The 19,679-nt window shown below is 46.1% G+C and overlaps 1 protein-coding gene across 1 annotated transcript; it reads left to right on the plus strand.

Annotated features, from left to right (window-relative positions):
- Positions 1–1,728: 1,728 nt before the first annotated feature.
- On the plus strand, positions 1,729–19,661 carry LOC143936619 (dispanin subfamily A member 2b-like). The gene is made up of 2 exons (XM_077460743.1): positions 1,729–2,092; positions 19,425–19,661. Exons 1-2 carry the CDS (start codon positions 1,847–1,849, stop codon positions 19,614–19,616), a joined length of 438 nt encoding a protein of 145 aa, XP_077316869.1. The 5' UTR covers positions 1,729–1,846; the 3' UTR covers positions 19,617–19,661.
- Positions 19,662–19,679: the final 18 nt, after the last annotated feature.

Here is a 19,679-nt window from a genome sequence, read left to right on the forward strand (position 1 = left end):
CAGGCCTGGAACCAATCAGTAAAGCAGAAGCCAATGGAGGAAACAGAATTGGAGATCAGGGGACAAGCCAAGGTTGGTGCAGGTGGAGTTCAGAGAATATTCAGGACCTGGGTCAACAACTCGAAGCAGGATACAGATTCACAGGCTCACAGGTTATACAGGAGGATGAAGACAAAGCAGCACTGATCCTGAGCACTAGCCAAGTTTAAATAGCCTATTTGGTGCCAGCATCTGTCACAGGTGCACACAAACCCCCATGCGCACAAGGCAAGTATGCACATGCACTTCTGCATTAGCCAGGCCACTGAGCATGCTGGGAGAGAGTATATATTTGGGGAAGTCAGGAGATCGGGGTCCTTCCATCCAGACTTTGGTCTGGTATGGATGTGTGAGGAACAGCTGCATTGGGTAAGGCTTGAAGTCTAAGGCCTGGCCATGTGCTCCAGGCTCTGCCAGAGAGAGAGAGACTTTTGTTGCCTGAAGGCATGAGGAAAGAGATGGATTCTGAAATGAAGTATAAGAGGTTACTCTTCATGAGCCAGGGACTGTGGATAGGCTGGGAAAGTGTCAAGGGGAACTCATCTAAGGAAACCGTCACTATGTTGTGAGTTTTTGGTTGCTATAGGAGACAGCTGTTGCTATGTAGGGTGCAGGCCCAAAGTTCTTTGTTCTGTATTGCTGTCTACCTGGCTGTTTTGTTTTTGGAGTCTGTTCATCTGTCTGCCTACTGTCCTAGGTTATCCTGTGCCCTAACACTTTCTCCCACATTTTTCTGTTGTGAACAGTAAACTCACTTTTGTTCATCCTAAAAGTGACTGGTGCCCATCTTTTCTACAACCGTCCACATCCACCATGCATAAGAACCAATGGGGGGGGGGGGGGGGCAGGGTCCAGGGGGTGCTACACATAACATAGACGAAGGTAAAAAAAATCCTTAATGCCCCATACACACTATCAGTTTTTCTGCTGGGTTTTTCCTTCAGATTTACCAAAACCATATAATAGAAGGTCAAACCTTAGGAGTTCCAATTTGTATGCAATCAGGCAGGTCCTTGCACTACATGGTTGTGGTAAATCTGAAGGAAAAACTCAGCAGAAAAACTGATAGTGTGTATGGGGCTTTAGGCTTTACAACTACTGAACATTTTGCAAATTCTGAGTACTTTGAGTTATTTTGTAAGATGAAAGACAATAAAGATCAGCGCAGCTTTCTAGTTGCTAAACCTTGCAATGAAGGCAGAAGGACAATACTCTGCTTGCTTTATTTGCTCAGGAATATGAAATATATAAAATACAATTTATATGTTTTATAATAAACAGATTCAATAGAGGATTAGAAAATATGCATGTAAACTAATGAACTGTTTTTAAAGGGTAGGTCTACTATGGCATTAGGCCTTCATGGTGCAGGATTGACCAATGCCAGGCTGACATAGCTAAATGCATACTGCATCAATCTAGCACTACAAAAAAAATAATGTTTTTATTGGCAGTGTACCGTAGTTATGTGGTTCTGTAACCCAGAAAAGGGTAAACACTTCTAATTGTTAAATGCAGCTGAATCAAAAACCTCCCCATTTAAAACTTTGGTTCAATATAAAAAAAATGTATATCTGTATATGTGAGCCATAAAATATTTTTTCTACCATCATGTTGTCTTTCTTCTTCTTTCCTCGTACAAGCTGCTAACAGTTTTCTTTTCCAGTGTTGAGACATATGAGAAAAAAAAATTGCCGGAACATCTGGAACACCTCCCACCAGCAAACATTCTTCTGACTGCTTTCTACAATACTTTTCTTAGCAACACTCTACAGAAAAGATCTGTGATCTCTCCTTCACTAAAGTTATGGAACCCAGAGATTATGACCCAGAACTTAATTTGCCACCAAGATACAGCAAGACAGAAAATAAACAACAAGAGATGGAGTTTCTTAATATCCCCAGACAACAGATTCAGTCCACTGTGGTAATGATTGCTCCAGCAGCTCCTGAAGATCCCCCTGTAAAAGACCACCTAATCTTGTCACTGTTCAACACCATGTACATGAACTGTTTCTGCCTTGGATTTCTTGCCCTTGCGTTTTCCATCAAGGTAAGATTTATTGTGCCAGGGATTGCCATCCTGCTAGGCATTGAGGACCTCATATGTAGCTCCTAATTGCTCCACATTAGTGATGGCCGAACGGTTCGCCCGGCGGTCGTTTCGCGGCGAATTTCCGACTTTCGCCGTCCGCGGGTTCGAACGCCTTTTTCCGTCGTTCGCCCCGGCGGACTTACGTGTTTAATGTATACAAGAACTTTAACCTTTCGTGACACGTTTATCATGTGTTACAGGACAACCAATTGAGACATGACAGCTCATGGACACTTGGACATTCCCCCTAACCTATAAATACACCCGATCCGGTGGCCATTTTACATTCTTTCTTCTGTCACTGTAGGGAAAGGATCCTGTGTGGAGTAGGGACAGAGAAAACGCTAGCTATTTGGTACACAAAAGTTCTTTTCAGGACTGGTATAGGTGTTAGGTCAGCAGCCTGAGTTTCTTTTGTCAGTTTAGATAAAGGGACAGAGCGCTGTATGCTGCTATTTTAGGGACAGCTCAGCCAGATTAGTCTTTCTTCATCATCATCATCATCATCATCATTAGCTGTTACTATCAGGTCCACAAAAGAGCTGTTCCAGCTAATCGTTCCAGCCTACTCTTTTTTGCCAATTTGTATAGGGACAGGCAGGAAGCAGTGTGTCAGGCAGTGAGGATAATTTTAAAGACTTGCTGTTACTATTAGTTCCACAAAGGTTCTTTTCAGGACTGGTATCAGTGGTACGGTAATAGGCTTGTACACGTATAATATTCTTTCTTCCAAATATAGAAAGAATATTATACTTGACTGCTGCCCTTCTGCTGCAGTCTGCTAATCATTCACAACTCACTTGTTCCACAAAGCTCTTTATCAGGACTGGTAACTTGGTCTGTCTAGGGTGCTACGGTACATAGGCTTGGGTGCGGTACAGTCTGCTGTTCTGTAAGGACCGCTATCGGTCCACAATACATAGGGTTGCCGTGCACTACTGCTGACCGCTGCCCTATACTGCAGCAGTCCTTCATTGGTATAGGGACTGACGTACAGTCTGCTAATCACTAACACACAACCTGCTTGGTCCACAAAAGTTCTTATAAGGACTGGTAACTTGGTATAGGGTGCTACGGTACATAGGCCTGAGTGCGTTACAGTCTGCTGTTCTGTAAGGACCGCTATCGGTCCACAATACATAGGGTTGCCGTGCACTACTGCTGACCGCTGCCCTATACTGCAGCAGTCCTTCAGCGGTATAGGGACTGACGCACAGTCTGCTAAACACTAACACACAACCTGCTTGGTCCACAAAAGTTTTTATAAGGACTGGTAACTTGGTATAGGGTGCTACGGTACATAGGCCTGAGTGCAGTACAGTCTGCTGTTCTGTAAGGACCGCTATCGGTCCACAATACATAGGGTTGCCGTGCACTACTGCTGACCGCTGCCCTATACTGCAGCAGTCCTTCATTGGTATAGGGACTGACGTACAGTCTGCTAATCACTAACACACAACCTGCTTGGTCCACAAAAGTTCTTATAAGGACTGGTAACTTGGTATAGGGTGCTACGGTACATAGGCCTGAGTGCGTTACAGTCTGCTGTTCTGTAAGGACCGCTATCGGTCCACAATACATAGGGTTGACGTGCACCACTGCTGACCGCTGCCCTATACTGCAGCAGTCCTTCAGCGGTATAGGGACTGACGTACAGTCTGCTAAACACTAATACACAACCTGCTTGGTCCACAAAAGTTCTTATAAGGACTGGTAACTTGGTATAGGGTGCTACGGTACATAGGCTTGAGTGCGGTACAGTCTGCTGTTCTGTAAGGACCGCTATCGGTCCACAATAGATAGGGTTGACGTGCACCACTGCTGACCGCTGCCCTATACTGCAGCAGTCCTTCAGCGGTATAGGGACTGACGCACAGTCTGCTAAACACTAACACACAACCTGCTTGGTCCACAAAAGTTTTTATAAGGACTGGTAACTTGGTATAGGGTGCTACGGTACATAGGCCTGAGTGCGTTACAGTCTGCTGTTCTGTAAGGACCGCTATCGGTCCACAATACATAGGGTTGCCGTGCACTACTGCTGACCGCTGCCCTATACTGCAGCAGTCCTTCATTGGTATAGGGACTGACGTACAGTCTGCTAATCACTAACACACAACCTGCTTGGTCCACAAAAGTTCTTATAAGGACTGGTAACTTGGTATAGGGTGCTACGGTACATAGGCCTGAGTGCGTTACAGTCTGCTGTTCTGTAAGGACCGCTATCGGTCCACAATACATAGGGTTGACGTGCACCACTGCTGACCGCTGCCCTATACTGCAGCAGTCCTTCAGCGGTATAGGGACTGACGTACAGTCTGCTAAACACTAATACACAACCTGCTTGGTCCACAAAAGTTCTTATAAGGACTGGTAACTTGGTATAGGGTGCTACGGTACATAGGCTTGAGTGCGGTACAGTCTGCTGTTCTGTAAGGACCGCTATCGGTCCACAATACATAGGGTTGCCGTGCACTACTGCTGACCGCTGCCCTATACTGCAGCAGTCCTTCATTGGTATAGGGACTGACGTACAGTCTGCTAATCACTAACACACAACCTGCTTGTTCCACAAAAGTTCTTATAAGGACTGGTAACTTGGTATAGGGTGCTACGGTACATAGGCTTGAGTGCGGTACAGTCTGCTGTTCTGTAAGGACCGCTATCGGTCCACAATAGATAGGGTTGACGTGCACCACTGCTGACCGCTGCCCTATACTGCAGCAGTCCTTCAGCGGTATAGGGACTGACGTACAGTCTGCTAAACACTAATACACAACCTGCTTGGTCCACAAAAGTTCTTATAAGGACTGGTAACTTGGTATAGGGTGCTACGGTACATAGGCTTGAGTGCGGTACAGTCTGCTGTTCTGTAAGGACCGCTATCGGTCCACAATAGATAGGGTTGACGTGCACCACTGCTGACCGCTGCCCTATACTGCAGCAGTCCTTCAGCGGTATAGGGACTGACGTACAGTCTGCTAAACACTAATACACAACCTGCTTGGTCCACAAAAGTTCTTATAAGGACTGGTAACTTGGTATAGGGTGCTACGGTACATAGGCTTGAGTGCGGTACAGTCTGCTGTTCTGTAAGGACCGCTATCGGTCCACAATACATAGGGTTGCCGTGCACTACTGCTGACCGCTGCCCTATACTGCAGCAGTCCTTCATTGGTATAGGGACTGACGTACAGTCTGCTAATCACTAACACACAACCTGCTTGTTCCACAAAAGTTCTTATAAGGACTGGTAACTTGGTATAGGGTGCTACGGTACATAGGCTTGAGTGCGGTACAGTCTGCTGTTCTGTAAGGACCGCTATCGGTCCACAATAGATAGGGTTGACGTGCACCACTGCTGACCGCTGCCCTATACTGCAGCAGTCCTTCAGCGGTATAGGGACTGACGTACAGTCTGCTAAACACTAATACACAACCTGCTTGGTCCACAAAAGTTCTTATAAGGACTGGTAACTTGGTATAGGGTGCTACGGTACATAGGCTTGAGTGCGGTACAGTCTGCTGTTCTGTAAGGACCGCTATCGGTCCACAATAGATAGGGTTGACGTGCACCACTGCTGACCGCTGCCCTATACTGCAGCAGTCCTTCAGCGGTATAGGGACTGACGTACAGTCTGCTAAACACTAATACACAACCTGCTTGGTCCACAAAAGTTCTTATAAGGACTGGTAACTTGGTATAGGGTGCTACGGTACATAGGCTTGAGTGCGGTACAGTCTGCTGTTCTGTAAGGACCGCTATCGGTCCACAATAGATAGGGTTGACGTGCACCACTGCTGACCGCTCACCTATACTGCAGCAGTCCTTCAGCGGTATAGGGACTAAGAGTTTTGTCACAGGGTCATTTAAAAAATGACATGCAGAGGAAGAGGCAGGCCCTTCCGCAGGGGTGGTAGGGGTAGGGCAGGAGCAACAGGCTTGAGCCAAAGTGGGAAGTTGCAGAAGGTGCGTTCAATTACTTTAAAGGATGCACCAGACTTGGTTGAGTGGCTCGCTCAGCCTTACTCTTCTGCACCCTCCTCATCCTCTCGATCTGCACCCTCTTCTTCACTCTCTGCTATGTGCACCCCCAAAGACACTACCACCAACAACACGACCACCACCACCACCACCACATACCTTCCGCTTGAGTCACTGGAATTATTTTCCGATCCATATCAAGAGGACATTTCTGATGCGCAGCCACTCTTGGTATTGGATCAGGAAGAGGAGGTAGCAACAAGCGCTACTCAGCAGTCTGACGCCAGTACCCAGATCAGCCCAAGGAGGAGGTTGGTCCCCGGTGTTGCTGCCTACTCTACTTATAGCGGTGGGGAAGGTGACGTTGATGATGACGTGTCTAGTGATGTCACGTGGGTGCCCACAAGAGAGGAAGAGGAGGGGAGTTCAGAGGGAGATATGGACCAGCAGATAGGGAGGAGAAGCAGCAATGACTTACATTGCACAGCAGGGACAAAGCAGACTGCAAATGTATCAGGAGCGAGTCATCGACCATGTACGGTCACATCTGGCGCTCCCAGGACACCGGCACATGGCTCCGCAGTGTGGGCTTTTTTTAACGTGTCCGCTGCTGACAATAGCGTTGCCATCTGCAATCTTTGCAGTCAACGCGTTAGTCGCGGTAAGCCCAATACTCACCTAGGGACGACCGCCTTAAGAAGGCACATGAGCAGCCATCACCGAGCCCAGTGGGAGCAACGGAACACACAAAGCCACACTGCAGGCTCTCACCGTCCAGCCTCGTCTTCTACTTCTCCTTCTCCTCTCTCCTCACAATTGTCCTCCACTCCACCTTCCATCACGCCAAGCTCACATTTTTCTGCAAAAAGGCAGGCTTCCGTGGGCCTAATGTTTGAGCGTAAAAAAATGATGACGCCGGATAACCCTCTTGCCCAACGGTTGGCGGCTGGCTTGTCAGAACTCATAGCCCGCCAACTACTGCCATATAAACTGGTGGACTCGGAGGCCTTTCGCAAATTTGTGGCCATTGGAACACCACAATGGAAGGTCCCAGGAAGGAAGTATTTCTCAGAGAAGGGCATCCCAGAGCTATATGGCCATGTTCAGCGGCAAGTGAATGTATCTCTGGCACACAGTGTCGGTGCCAAGATACATCTGACCACAGACACGTGGTCTAGCAAACACGGGCAGGGAAGGTATATCAGTTTTACTGCCCACTGGGTGAACCTTCTGACGGCCGTCAAGCATGTAACCCGTGGCACCCGTGTAGATTTGGTTTTACCGCCACGGATTGCATGCAGGCCTGACTCTTCTTCTCCTCCTCCTACTCCATCCTCCTCCCTCTCCTCCTCAGCTGCCTCCTCCTTTTCCGCTGCTAGCGTCTCTTCCACTGCACCGCCCAAGCTCCCCAGAACCTATTCCACATGCCAGGTGAGACGTTGCCATGCCGTGCTGCGTCTGTTGTGCCTGGAAGCAAAGAGCCACACTGGCCCGGCACTCCTTTCAGCTTTGCGTTCACAGGCAGATGAGTGGCTAACACCGCTCAATTTGACAGTTGGTAAAGTGGTGTGTGACAACGGTGCCAATCTGCTTAGCGCATTGAAACAGGGCAAAATCACGCACGTGCCGTGCATGGCACACGTCTTAAACTTGGTCGTGCAGCGATTCCTTGTCAAATACCCTGGGGTCCAGGACATCTTGCGGCAGGCAAGGAAAATCTCGGCCCATTTCAGAAGATCTTACACGGCCATGGCTCGCCTTGCTGACATTCAGCGGCGACACCATCTGCCGGTCAGACGTCTTATTTGCGATTGCCCGACGCGATGGAACTCAACCTTCTATATGCTTGATAGGCTGCTCCAGCAGAAACGTGCAGTTAACGTCTACCTGTATGAACTCTGCGAAAGAAACGGTTCTGGGGAGCTGGGTTTTTTTTCACCGCGCCAGTGGCTGCTCATGCGCGACACATGCAGACTTCTGCGGCCATTTGAGGAGATCACCAAACTGGTCAGTCGCAGCCATGGCGCCATCAGTGACATGGTACCTTATGCCTTCTTTCTGGAGCGTGCATTGCGTCGTGTCATTGATCAGGCTGTGGAGGAGCAGGAGCGGGAAGATGAGGAAGTCGCAATGCTGGATGAATTCCCAGGGGGGGCTACTCTATCTGAGACAAGTCAACAACAGGAGTCTGATGAGGAGTCAGAGGAGGATGGTGCCGGGGCGGATGAGCAGGAGCAAGAAGAGCATGCTTTAAACCTTTCTGGGATCCCTGTTGTGCGAGGATGGGGAGAGGAGAATGAAGAGGACGACATTATCCTGGATGATGAGCAGGAGCCAGGCCACCACACCGCTTCCACTTTAGTGCAAATGGGGGCCTTCATGCTCCAGTGTTTTAATAGGGACCCCCGTATAAAAAGCATGAGGGTCAAGGACCAGTACTGGGTGGCAACGTACTTAGACCCCCGGTACAAACACAAAATGGCGGAAATGTTACCGCCGTCGCAGAGGGCTGTCAGAATGCAGCACTTCCAGGCCTTGCTTCGAGAAATGCTGCATTCTGCTTTTGCGTGCGCTGGCAGAGGAGCAATTCCCACTCCCAGAGAAGGATTTGCGGGTACCAATCCAACAGCGCCTGCAAGAAGAGGCCGGTTTGAAGATGTGTTGGTGACTTCGGATATGAGGTCATTCTTTCAGCCGACCCATCGACAGGTGTCATCCGGATCCAGCATCAGGGAACGCCTAGACCGTCAGGTGTCCGACTACATTGGGTTAACGGCCGATGTGGACGCTCTGAGGAGTGATGAACCCCTAGACTACTGGGTGGGCAGGCTTGACCTCTGGCCAGAGCTTGCCCAATTTGCAATCGAACTGTTGGCTTGCCCCTCATCCAGTGTCCTGTCCGAAAGGACGTTCAGCGCAGCAGGGGGGATTGTGACCGATAAGCGTACTCGCCTAGCTCACCACAGTGTTAACTACCTCACATTTCTAAAAATGAATGAGGCATGGATCTCGGAGGAATTCAACACATGTGATCAGTAGACCATGTATATGTCTATAAACAATTTTTGGAATCAAGCACACAGACCTTCTTAATTCATTTGGCTCACTTCCCTGACCCAAAAAAGCACACCGTACTATATGCCCCTACCCTCCTCTTTGAAGAGGTTGAGCGGTGTCATATTTCTACTGGGGCTGCTTATTATGAGGGGTTCCCACCATCCCTGTGCTGTGCTGACTTCCTCCTGGGTGTTCTTATTATGAGGGGCTCCCACCATCCCTGTGCTGTGCTGACTTCCTCCTGGGGGTTCTTATTATGAGGGGATCACACCATCCCTGTGCTGTGCTGACTTCCTCCTGGGGCTGCTTACGGTGCTGCTGTCAGCGCTGTATGTCACGGAGCTGCTGTCAGCGCTGTATGTCACGGAGCTGCTGTCAGCGCTGTATGTCACGGAGCTGCTGTCAGCGCTGTATGTCACGGAGCTGCTGTCAGCGCTGTATGTCACGGAGCTGCTGTCAGCGCTGTATGTCACGGAGCTGCTGTCAGCGCTGTATGTCACGGAGCTGCTGTCAGCGCTGTATGTCACGGAGCTGCTGTCAGCGCTGTATGTCACGGAGCTGCTGTCAGCGCTGTATGTCACGGAGCTGCTGTCAGCGCTGTATGTCACGGAGCTGCTGTCAGCGCTGTATGTCACGGTGCTGCTGTCAGCGCTGTATGTCACGGAGCTGCTGTCAGCGCTGTATGTCACGGAGCTGCTGTCAGTGCTGTATGTCACGGAGCTGCTGTCAGCGCTGTATGTCACGGAGCTGCTGTCAGCGCTGTATGTCACGGAGCTGCTGTCAGCGCTGTATGTCACGGTGCTGCTGTCAGCGCTGTATGTCACGGAGCTGCTGTCAGCGCTGTATGTCACGGAGCTGCTGTCAGCGCTGTATGTCACGGAGCTGCTGTCAGCGCTGTATGTCACGGAGCTGCTGTCAGCGCTGTATGTCACGGAGCTGCTGTCAGCGCTGTATGTCACGGTGCTGCTGTCAGCGCTGTATGTCACGGAGCTGCTGTCAGCGCTGTATGTCACGGAGCTGCTGTCAGTGCTGTATGTCACGGAGCTGCTGTCAGCGCTGTATGTCACGGAGCTGCTGTCAGCGCTGTATGTCACGGAGCTGCTGTCAGCGCTGTATGTCACGGTGCTGCTGTCAGCGCTGTATGTCACGGAGCTGCTGTCAGCGCTGTATGTCACGGAGCTGCTGTCAGCGCTGTATGTCACGGAGCTGCTGTCAGCGCTGTATGTCACGGAGCTGCTGTCAGCGCTGTATGTCACGGAGCTGCTGTCAGCGCTGTATGTCACGGTGCTGATGTCAGTGCTCTGTATTACGGTGCTGCTGTCAGTGCTCTGTATCTCCTGCACCCTCTTGTTTGCCTACCCTGGTCCCTGACCTTCCCTCTCCTCCATTGCCTTCATTAGCTCCATAGTCCTGAATTGTCAGAACAATTTCCCAAATAAAAAAAAAATGCTTGTAGTTATCGATCCCAAATTCACCTCATACATGTATTATGCTATTGTCCAGGTGGTGGGACTACGTGCTACCCCCTAATAATTACCCCGTGGCCGCAAATTCGACCTAAAGGTTTGCGAAATTCGCCTCCCATTGAAGTCAATGGAGCCCGCGGCGAACGGTCGTTTTCGCGAACGTTTGTGTCCGTTCGCGTTTCGCGTTCGCGAAACGTCCCGTCGGAAGTTCGTCCATCACTACTCCACATGGCCCCTTTTTACAGAGGTGCCACGAGAGATGGGGAGGGGGCATTGTTGGTTCAATAGCAGCACTTTTACATTCATAACAAAAAAACTATGGGAAATGGTGCTTATGGAATATGTTGGAAAAGGAATATATACTATATTGTCAAAAGTATTGGGGTGCCTGCCTTTACACTTCCATGAACTTTAATGGCATCCCAGTTTTGTTTGTGATGAATTTGAGCGTAGACCACAAACTAGGCCTTCTCGTCCAACATCAATGCCAGACCTCACAAATGTGCTTCTGGAAGAAAGGTTAAACATTCCCATAGACATACTCCTAAATATTGTAGACAGCCTTTCCAGAAGAGTTGAAGCTGTTATAGCTACAAAGGGTGGGTCAGCCCAATATTGAACCCTATGGACTAAGACTAGAATGCCATTAAAAATCATGTGCATGTAAAGGCAGGCATTCCAATACTTTTGACAATATAGTGTATTTCAGTGAGGAGGCCTTTGATCTCAATGCAACCCAGTGAGTGATGCATGGGTGTATATTATAAATTAAATACATTATTCGGAAAAACTAAAAACACATTACAAAAATTAGAACAGGGCAGACATTAGTAGCTGTGACACTCAGATACAGACAAAGCAGTAGTAAAAATGATTTATTAATTTGGTTTTACTTGCCCATAATAGGACACAGGGAAAAGCTGTAGAGATTTGTGAATCTAAGAGGGCAGCGCGTCGCCCCAATTCTACAAAAAGAATATCAACGCTTTATACTCACACTGTCATGAAACATAATGTATTCTGATAACTGCGATACATGGGGCAATGGTATGCACTATATGAATAACTTTTCCTATATCACACACTTTTTTGTCTGTTTGTCTACACATTTACATGCAGACCAGGCTGTCCAGCATAAGTGATAAGACAGAGGCTGAGACAAACTACAGAACCGTCAGCTGTGATAATGAGGGTTACCTGTAATTTACATGTAACATGTTTACATGCAAAAGTCACTTAAACAAAATGTCTTATTTTACTACACTTTATTCTCCATTTCACACTTGTGCGAATTGTAATGCGACTTTGGACATGACAAGTCTCACGGCAAGCCGCATTCCATTATTTTTAATGGCACCCATTCAGAACCTTGCAGTGATTTTGAAAAGGTGCCTGCACTTCTTTGATGCGACTTTTGATTATTATCATCATTATTATACAGGATTTATATAGCGCCAACAGTTTTCACAGAGCTTTACAACATGAGGGCAGACAGTACAGTTACAATACAATTCAATACAGGAGGAAACAGAGAGCCATGCTCGCTAGAGCTTACAATCTAGTTGATGCCACTTAGGTCCAGAGAGTGTAAAGTCAGATCAAAGTCGTGCTGGAAATTGTGAGACTTTGGAGTCGCACACGTGTGAATAGAGCCTTAGAGGGGGTTAAACCCAAAAGCACAAATGCATTATACTGCAGCCTACTAATTCTTAGATGTGGTGGCTGAATTAGTTCTATTTTTTTATTTTCACCTGGTGATCCTGCCAGTAAGTATTTCATTTTTCAATTTCCTTTAACCACCTTAATACTGGGCACTTTCGCCCCCTTACTTCTCAGACCAATTTTCAGCTTTCCGTGCTCTTGCACTCTGAATGACAATTACTCAGTCATGCTACACTGTACCCAAATGATGTTTTAAAAGAAATCCAATAAAATCAAATTTCATCATAAATTTAGGCCATAATGTATTATGCTACATGTCTTTGGTAAAAAAAAATCCCAATAAGTATGATAATAGGTTTGTGTGAAATGTATAGAGTCTACAAGCTATACTACGTATCACTGAAAATTGATCAATCCTGATGTACTGACTGCCTATCTAATTTCTTGAGACCCTAAAATGTCAGGACAGTACAAATAACCCCCAAATGACCCCTTTTTGTAAAGATGACAGTCCAATGTATTTAGTAAGAGGCACAGTGAGTTTTTTTAAGTTGCAATTCTTTGCCCACAATTGTTTGGAAAACGGAAAAAAAAATGTTTTTCTCTACAAAATTGGACTTTTCCACAGCCTGGCCACATACAAAGGCCCAACATACAGGGAGCACTGTCAGGTGTTCTAGGACCATAAATTACACATTTATTTTCCTGACTACCTATCACACTTTTGAAGGCCCTGGAGCACCAGGACAATTGAATTACCCACAAAATGACCCAATTGTGGAAAGCAAACACCCCATTCTACGAGGCATAACGAGTGTTTTGAACATGTCATTTTTTTCCACACATTTTTGGAAAAGTTTAAAAGAAAATGAAAATGTATTTTTTTTACACAAAGTTGTCAATTACATACAGCATGTACATGGCAAAAAGTAAGGCCCCAAAATACATTCTGCTACTCCTCCTGAGTATGGCGATACCACATGTGTGAGACTTTTACACAGCCTAGCCACATACAGAGGTCCAAAATGCAGAGAGTACCATCAGGCATTCTAAAGGCATAAATTACACATTTAACCACCTCAGCCCTGGAAGGTTTTTCCCCTTTAATGGCCAGGCCATTTTTTTGCGATACAAAACTGTGTCGCTTTAACTGACAAGTGCGCAGGCGTTTGATGCCTGTCCTTTTTTCCCCACAAAATTCGTTTTTTTGGTGGTATTTGATCACATCTGCAGTTTTTCTTTTTTGCATTATAGGCAAAAAAAGACATCAATTTTGAAAAAAAACAAAAACATTATTTTTAGCTTTTTGCTATAATACATATAGTTACATAGTTAGTAGGTTGAATAAAGACACCAGTCCAACCAGTTCAAGCTGAGTGAGTGTCCACAATTGTCCCTATCCCTGTACATTGCACACTCACATCGGTCCCTACCCTCCAGGAGCCCACAATCCAAGGTCCCCATTCATATACTAGGGCCAATTTTGGACAGAAGTCAATTAACCTACCTGCATGTCTTTGGAGTGTGGGAGGAAACCAGAGTTCCCGGAGGAAACCCAGACAGGCACAGGGAGAACATGCAAACTCCAGGCAGGTAGTGGCGTGGTTAAGATTCAAACCAGCAACCCTTTTTACTGCTAGGTGAGAGTGCTAACCACTACACCACTGTGCTGCCCAAAAAAAATATGAAAAAACAAATGTATTCATCAGTTTAGGCCAATATGTATTCTGCTACATATTTTTGGTAAAAAAAAATATCTCAACAAGCATATATTGAGTGATTTGAGCAAATGTTATGGCGTCTACAAAATAGGGGATAGTTGTATGGACTTTTATTTATTTATGGAGGTGATCTGTGATTTTTTAGCGGGGTTGCGACATTGCGGGGGACAAATCGGGCCCCAAGTGACACTTTTTGGGGACCACTGACATTATTACATTGATCAGTGCTATGAAAATGCACTGACCAATGTATAAATTACATTGTGTTCTAACTGTGTGGGGGCTGGGCTGCCTGGGACAACAAAGAGATCGTTGTTGCTGATCACTAGGAACAGCAGATTTCAGTGCTGTCCCCTGTCAGAACCGGGATCTGGGGTTTACATAGGCAGATCCCCATTCTGCCTCTCCTCACCACGATCGTGGGTGGCTGGCGGACATCGAGTCCGCGGGTGCACTCCTGCAGCGTACAGTTTAACATGCACGGACCGACGTATGGGTATGTTGGTTTGCACAGGAGAGCCAACCTGCCGCAGTATATATACTATGGCTGGTCGGCAAGTGGTTAACTTGCTGATGACCTATAACATTTATGAAGACCCTGGAGCACCAGGAAAATGGAATTACCCCCCACAAAACAACTCGATTTTGGTTAGCTTCACTCAAAAGGAGGAAATACTACGCTTAGCACGCAACCATGCTTATTTGGATCACGAAGGAGCTTGCATCCAGTTCTTCCAAGACCTATCTTCTATTACCCTGCAGCACAGGAGGTATCTACGCCCACTACTGCAAGTCCTGTGGGAAAGACATCTCCCTTATAGATGGAAATTCCCGTTCTACAAGCGACTAATGGAAATCGCACAGTGTAACTGCTGACACCGGCAGACTTCCAACCTTTCTGTGACACCCTGGGCATTCCGGTAGTTTCTGTTCCAGACTGGTATGGCGCGTTCCTGCAATCTGAGCCATGGATCTCCACCCAGCATGGTGACACCCCGAGGTCACAAAGAAGCAGACAACTCCACCGCAGGCACTTGGCTAACTCTCCACCAAGACGTTGTGGAGATATGGAAACAGAAGTCCACGAGTCTCTCCATCATCTGCTCACCATAAGACTGATCATTGAGTACGCAGACTTTGATATGGTGAGCTGACCCTTACACCCAAACAGTCCCTATCCCTACCTATTGAGTTACACTGACTTGAGATATGATTTGGAATGCTACTCCTGATTCCTAGCATGTGGCGAGCAACTGGTAAGGAACTGTGGGATTTGACATTTGCACATAATTTTTCCCTTACGCTGATAGGTGCCTCACATTGTGCTGTTACTGGAACTTTGGATGTCCTCCCCATGCTTTGGGGAATGCACTAGATCAGGCATTACTGCAGCCTGGGTGTATGACATGTGATCTTGTGCGGAGCTTTGAACCAGTGGAGAACAGAGGTAGGCTCTTATCTCCAAAGACCCTGCAGTCTCTACGTGAAGCCCCGGGCTTTTGTCAAAGGAGGAAGAGAACTCCTTCATACAAGGCTGGAGGTGAGCCTTGGGAAGATGCATGTTCTCCCCACAACACTACACTGATGAAACACGTGGCAACCCTTGGACAGATATTGCACGAACTGGCAAAATGTCCTGCTCTCTTTTATATTCACGCTTGCCTTTTAATACGGTTGAGTCACTGGTCATCTCTGCAGGGAAACGGGTATGTTAAACACTCAATAATTGCCATAGTGGCAGTAACACTGGACAATAAGCTGTGACCCCCTACCTCCACCCCCCCCCCCCCCCCCATTTTTTCTATCTCCCCATTACTGATGCAGGAAATACACTAGCAGTACAGAGACTCATAAATGTACTCAATAGGCTTTGGAGGGAAAGATGTTCAGCACAGCTTGCTGAGAATGTGTACTATTACCTGTCTTATGTTGCTTTTCAATACACTGATCCTCTCCCTACTGGGACATCTCAGGGTTCAGTATGGGGCTATGGAGCACCAGCTCATGGCTTTCTTGTTTCCTTGTGGGTACTAGAGAATAGAGGATTGGGATAACCTGAAGTCGGACATGGTTCTTACCCTGTTCACACTGGACTGTGGAAGTTCCCCCATGGTTTTGTGGTTTATTGTTATATAATCTTATGTTTATTGTTATATAAACTTCCTTTTATAAGTTATCTCAGGGAATACACCCGGGAGGTGAACTGGGCGCTGGTCTCTCGCTCCTGGATATACCTTCACTTTAGATGATGTGGGGTGCAGAGGTCCTAATCGACTAGTGTGGTACACACAGTAACGGATACGCTTGTTAATTATTAGTGGTTAATTATTATTAATTAATAGCCATTCTATATATATCGCTAAGTATTACTATATGATGTTATGGTGGTTATTTTTGACCTGTCAGGGAGATTTGGCTTCGCCGGATGGTGGTTCGCCGAAGGGGGCCCTACTCGCCTAATCTGGGTGGGCCTGCTCGGCGTCCCATCATCTATCATGGCCGGGGTTTTTCCTTAATGTCTATGCCTACATTCTGAGGTTTCTGGATGGTAGGGTGTATATTATTGTTTTGACATTAGGTTTCTTCCCCACCTCAAGGAGGCAGGTTCCCCCTTTGAAACTAGCCGGAATAGTCTTTCTTCACTCTTGTACTCCATACTATCCCCTTTTAGGTAGTTCAGCTGGACTGGCAGTACCTCCGGTACATTTCTCACGAACCCCATTTCAGGGATAGATATCCCACAAAGGTGCTAGACCCCTCTTAGTTTGTTGTGGCACCTTGAGTGTCTTCCCAGGTCAGGTTTACCCTCTACCTCCTTCTCTTCTTATTTCATTCTTCCTTCCCTCTCTTTCTTCCATCCTCGTTCTTCTCCCCCTTCCCCTTCAGATCTTATCCACCCAATGCCTGAGGGCAGTGCTCACACACACTCACATCTATTGAACATTATTAATTAAATGCTAAAGGTCTCAATATTTCAGAAAAATGCAGCAGGGTTCTTGCTGAGGCACATCGACATAGAGCTTAACTGACATTTCTGCAAGAAACCCACTTTAAACTAGGCTCCATTCCACGCTTATCCAATAGTCGGTGTTCGGAGTTGTATCATGCAACTTGTGCGGATTCCAAAAAGAAAGGGGTCTCCATAGCGATAGATAAGTCGTTTGCGTTTTACCTTACTGATCAGATTCTTGACCCAGAGGGCAGATTCCTTTTTCTGAAAGGGACCTGGAAAGATAGACCGGTGATTCTGGCAAACATACAGTATATTGCCCCAATTCTAGACAGGTGACCTTTTTGAAAGACGTACTCCTGAAGCTCACAACATTCCAAGCAGGCCTTCTTATTCTGGGGGGAGACTTCAACATGGCCCTGGACCCACTTACTGATACTTCCACAGATACCTCCTCATTTCCATTTTCTGCTTTATGTCAAGTGAAGCTTCACTTGGCCTCTCTTACGCTCCATGACACCTGGCGCACATTACATCCGCGAGAGAAAGATTACACATTTTTCTCGTCGTTGCTACTCAAGGCTTGAATACCTATTCGTTCATCAAGCAGACTTGTCCTAACTCTATGACGCGACTATAGAGAACATGGTACTTTCTGACCATCATCTGATCCAGGGGTGATCCTAGGGTCACAGGCACCTGGGTGCAGAAATATTTCTGGCGCCCCTCACATGGGCGTGGTCATCATACTAACTTCTCCCCTTTAGAAATGTTTCTATGGCAATGACTCAAACAGTGATGCTCCCCTTTACAGGCATACTATAGCATTATTAAAATCACTGCTCCTGCCCATTTTTAAAACATTTTTTGCATTGATACATGTCCCCTGGGGCAGGACCCGGGTCCCCAAACACTTTTTAGGACAATAACTTGCATATTAGCCTTTAAAATTCACACTTTTGATTGTTCACATTCGAGTCCCATAGACTTTAATTTCATTCGAATGTTCGCGCAAACTTTCGGTCCATTCGCATGTTCTGAAATGAACCGAACCAAGGGGTGTTCAGCTCATCCCAACCTATGAGTGCCCCGTCAGTGCTACTGTCACATGACATTAAAAATAAGTATCAGTATCTGTGAGTACTTGAAAAAACTATCGGTACTTTTACTCGAGCTTAAAAAGTGGTATCGGTGCAACAGTTCTGGAATGAAGCTTGTTTTCTTGTAAGCACATTCTTTTCTAGTAAACACAGCCCTCTGTATCCTGTTACACACCAAATGTAACCTTCAGGGCAGTCACACAGATTAAAACTGGCGAAGCCTTTAAGCAGTTAACTTTATGTCTTTTTTTTAATCAAAATTTCCATTGTTTATATTAAACTTCGACTTTTAGTGATGCAATTCAGCCTGTAGTGTGGGAACCTGAAAGCCTGATTTAGAAGGCAAAGGCGGCCACAGCAAGCAAAACTAAACGACCATCTAGAAATAATGCAAACCACCATTAGCATTTTCCATTTTGAATTAAAGATTTATGGTTTCTCTGTGTCTCAGGTACCTAGGCAAAAATCTGAATTATGGTTTCTGCTGTCAGCTCACATCATAGGTCTTTAAATCTGGACCAAATAATGTTCTAATTTTATAGTAATGTTCTCAGTTCTGATCATGCAATAGATGCATTATTCTGCTCTCCTCCTGCGTGAGCTGTGTTCCAGAGTAGTACAAAGGAAGGACACACATACAATATATAGTTTGGCAGAAACTGGGTTTGTGGACTGATATTTAGTAAAACCAGAGCAGGACCAACTGATATGTTACAGTTAATATGGATCTGGAAGCAATTATGAAAAACAATTGTTACATACTGTATGCATTCAAATGTAAAGGAACTCTGTAATCTAGAGGAAAGAGGAAATGGGATATATCCGTGTTTGGACTGCCAACATCCTAAACATACAAAAGGTTTGTACACCTACACCATAGTGCAGGATTGGAGCAGCCCCCTTGGACTTTTTAGGCAGAAATGGTCATACAGATAATTTTATAGTAGAAGGCAATATAATGCCACTTTTATTAATACAAAACATAAAAACTTGTTTATATATAGACAGCCAACAAGGCAAATATTGTAAAACACACAGTACAAAATTAGAAAAAATGGTGGTACATCAAAACATATTTGTCAAACCCAACAAAAAGAAAGTATGCCCTGTGCCGTCAGAGATGAGCTGTGGTCAGTCAATAGGGATTTCTTGTGTATAGCCCAACATGTTCCAGAATGAACAATGTGTATTCCTGACCATTTCTGCCTAAAAAGTCCAAGGGGGTTGCTCCAATAATGCACTGCGGTGTAGGTGTACAAACCTTTTGAACTCTGTAACCTATTTTTTTTTTTTAAGTGAAAACAAATACAAACTTCCAAATTCTAATTATTTCTTTTTCTATCTCACAGTCTCGGGACAGGAAGCAGCAAGGAGATAGGCATGGAGCCCAAAGCTACGGAACCACTGCCCGCTCCCTAAATATCGCCGCCCTTGTCCTGAGCTTCTTGTTTTTTGCCATTGTAATATTTTTTTACTTTCTTCGGTCAGCTAAAATATTTGCAATGTTACATGCTGATCATGTAAACCAAAGATATGGCTAGTGAATGTATTAAGAAAGAAAGAAATTACTATGCATTTTTAACCTTTTTTTGCCTCTTATTCTG

The sequence above is a fragment of the Lithobates pipiens genome, unplaced genomic scaffold (genome assembly GCF_037356315.1).
Source record: "Lithobates pipiens isolate NorthernLeopardFrog02 unplaced genomic scaffold, aLitPip1_a1.2 Scaffold_10, whole genome shotgun sequence".
NCBI lineage: Eukaryota > Metazoa > Chordata > Amphibia > Anura > Ranidae > Lithobates > Lithobates pipiens.

Coding starts and splice junctions, on each gene's coding strand:
- LOC143936619 (XM_077460743.1), top strand. CDS start 1,847: ATGGAACCCAGAGATTATGACCCAGAACTTAATTTGCCACCAAGATAC. Junction 2,093..19,424: donor CCCTTGCGTTTTCCATCAAG/GTAAGATTTATT, acceptor TCTATCTCACAG/TCTCGGGACAGGAAGCAGCA.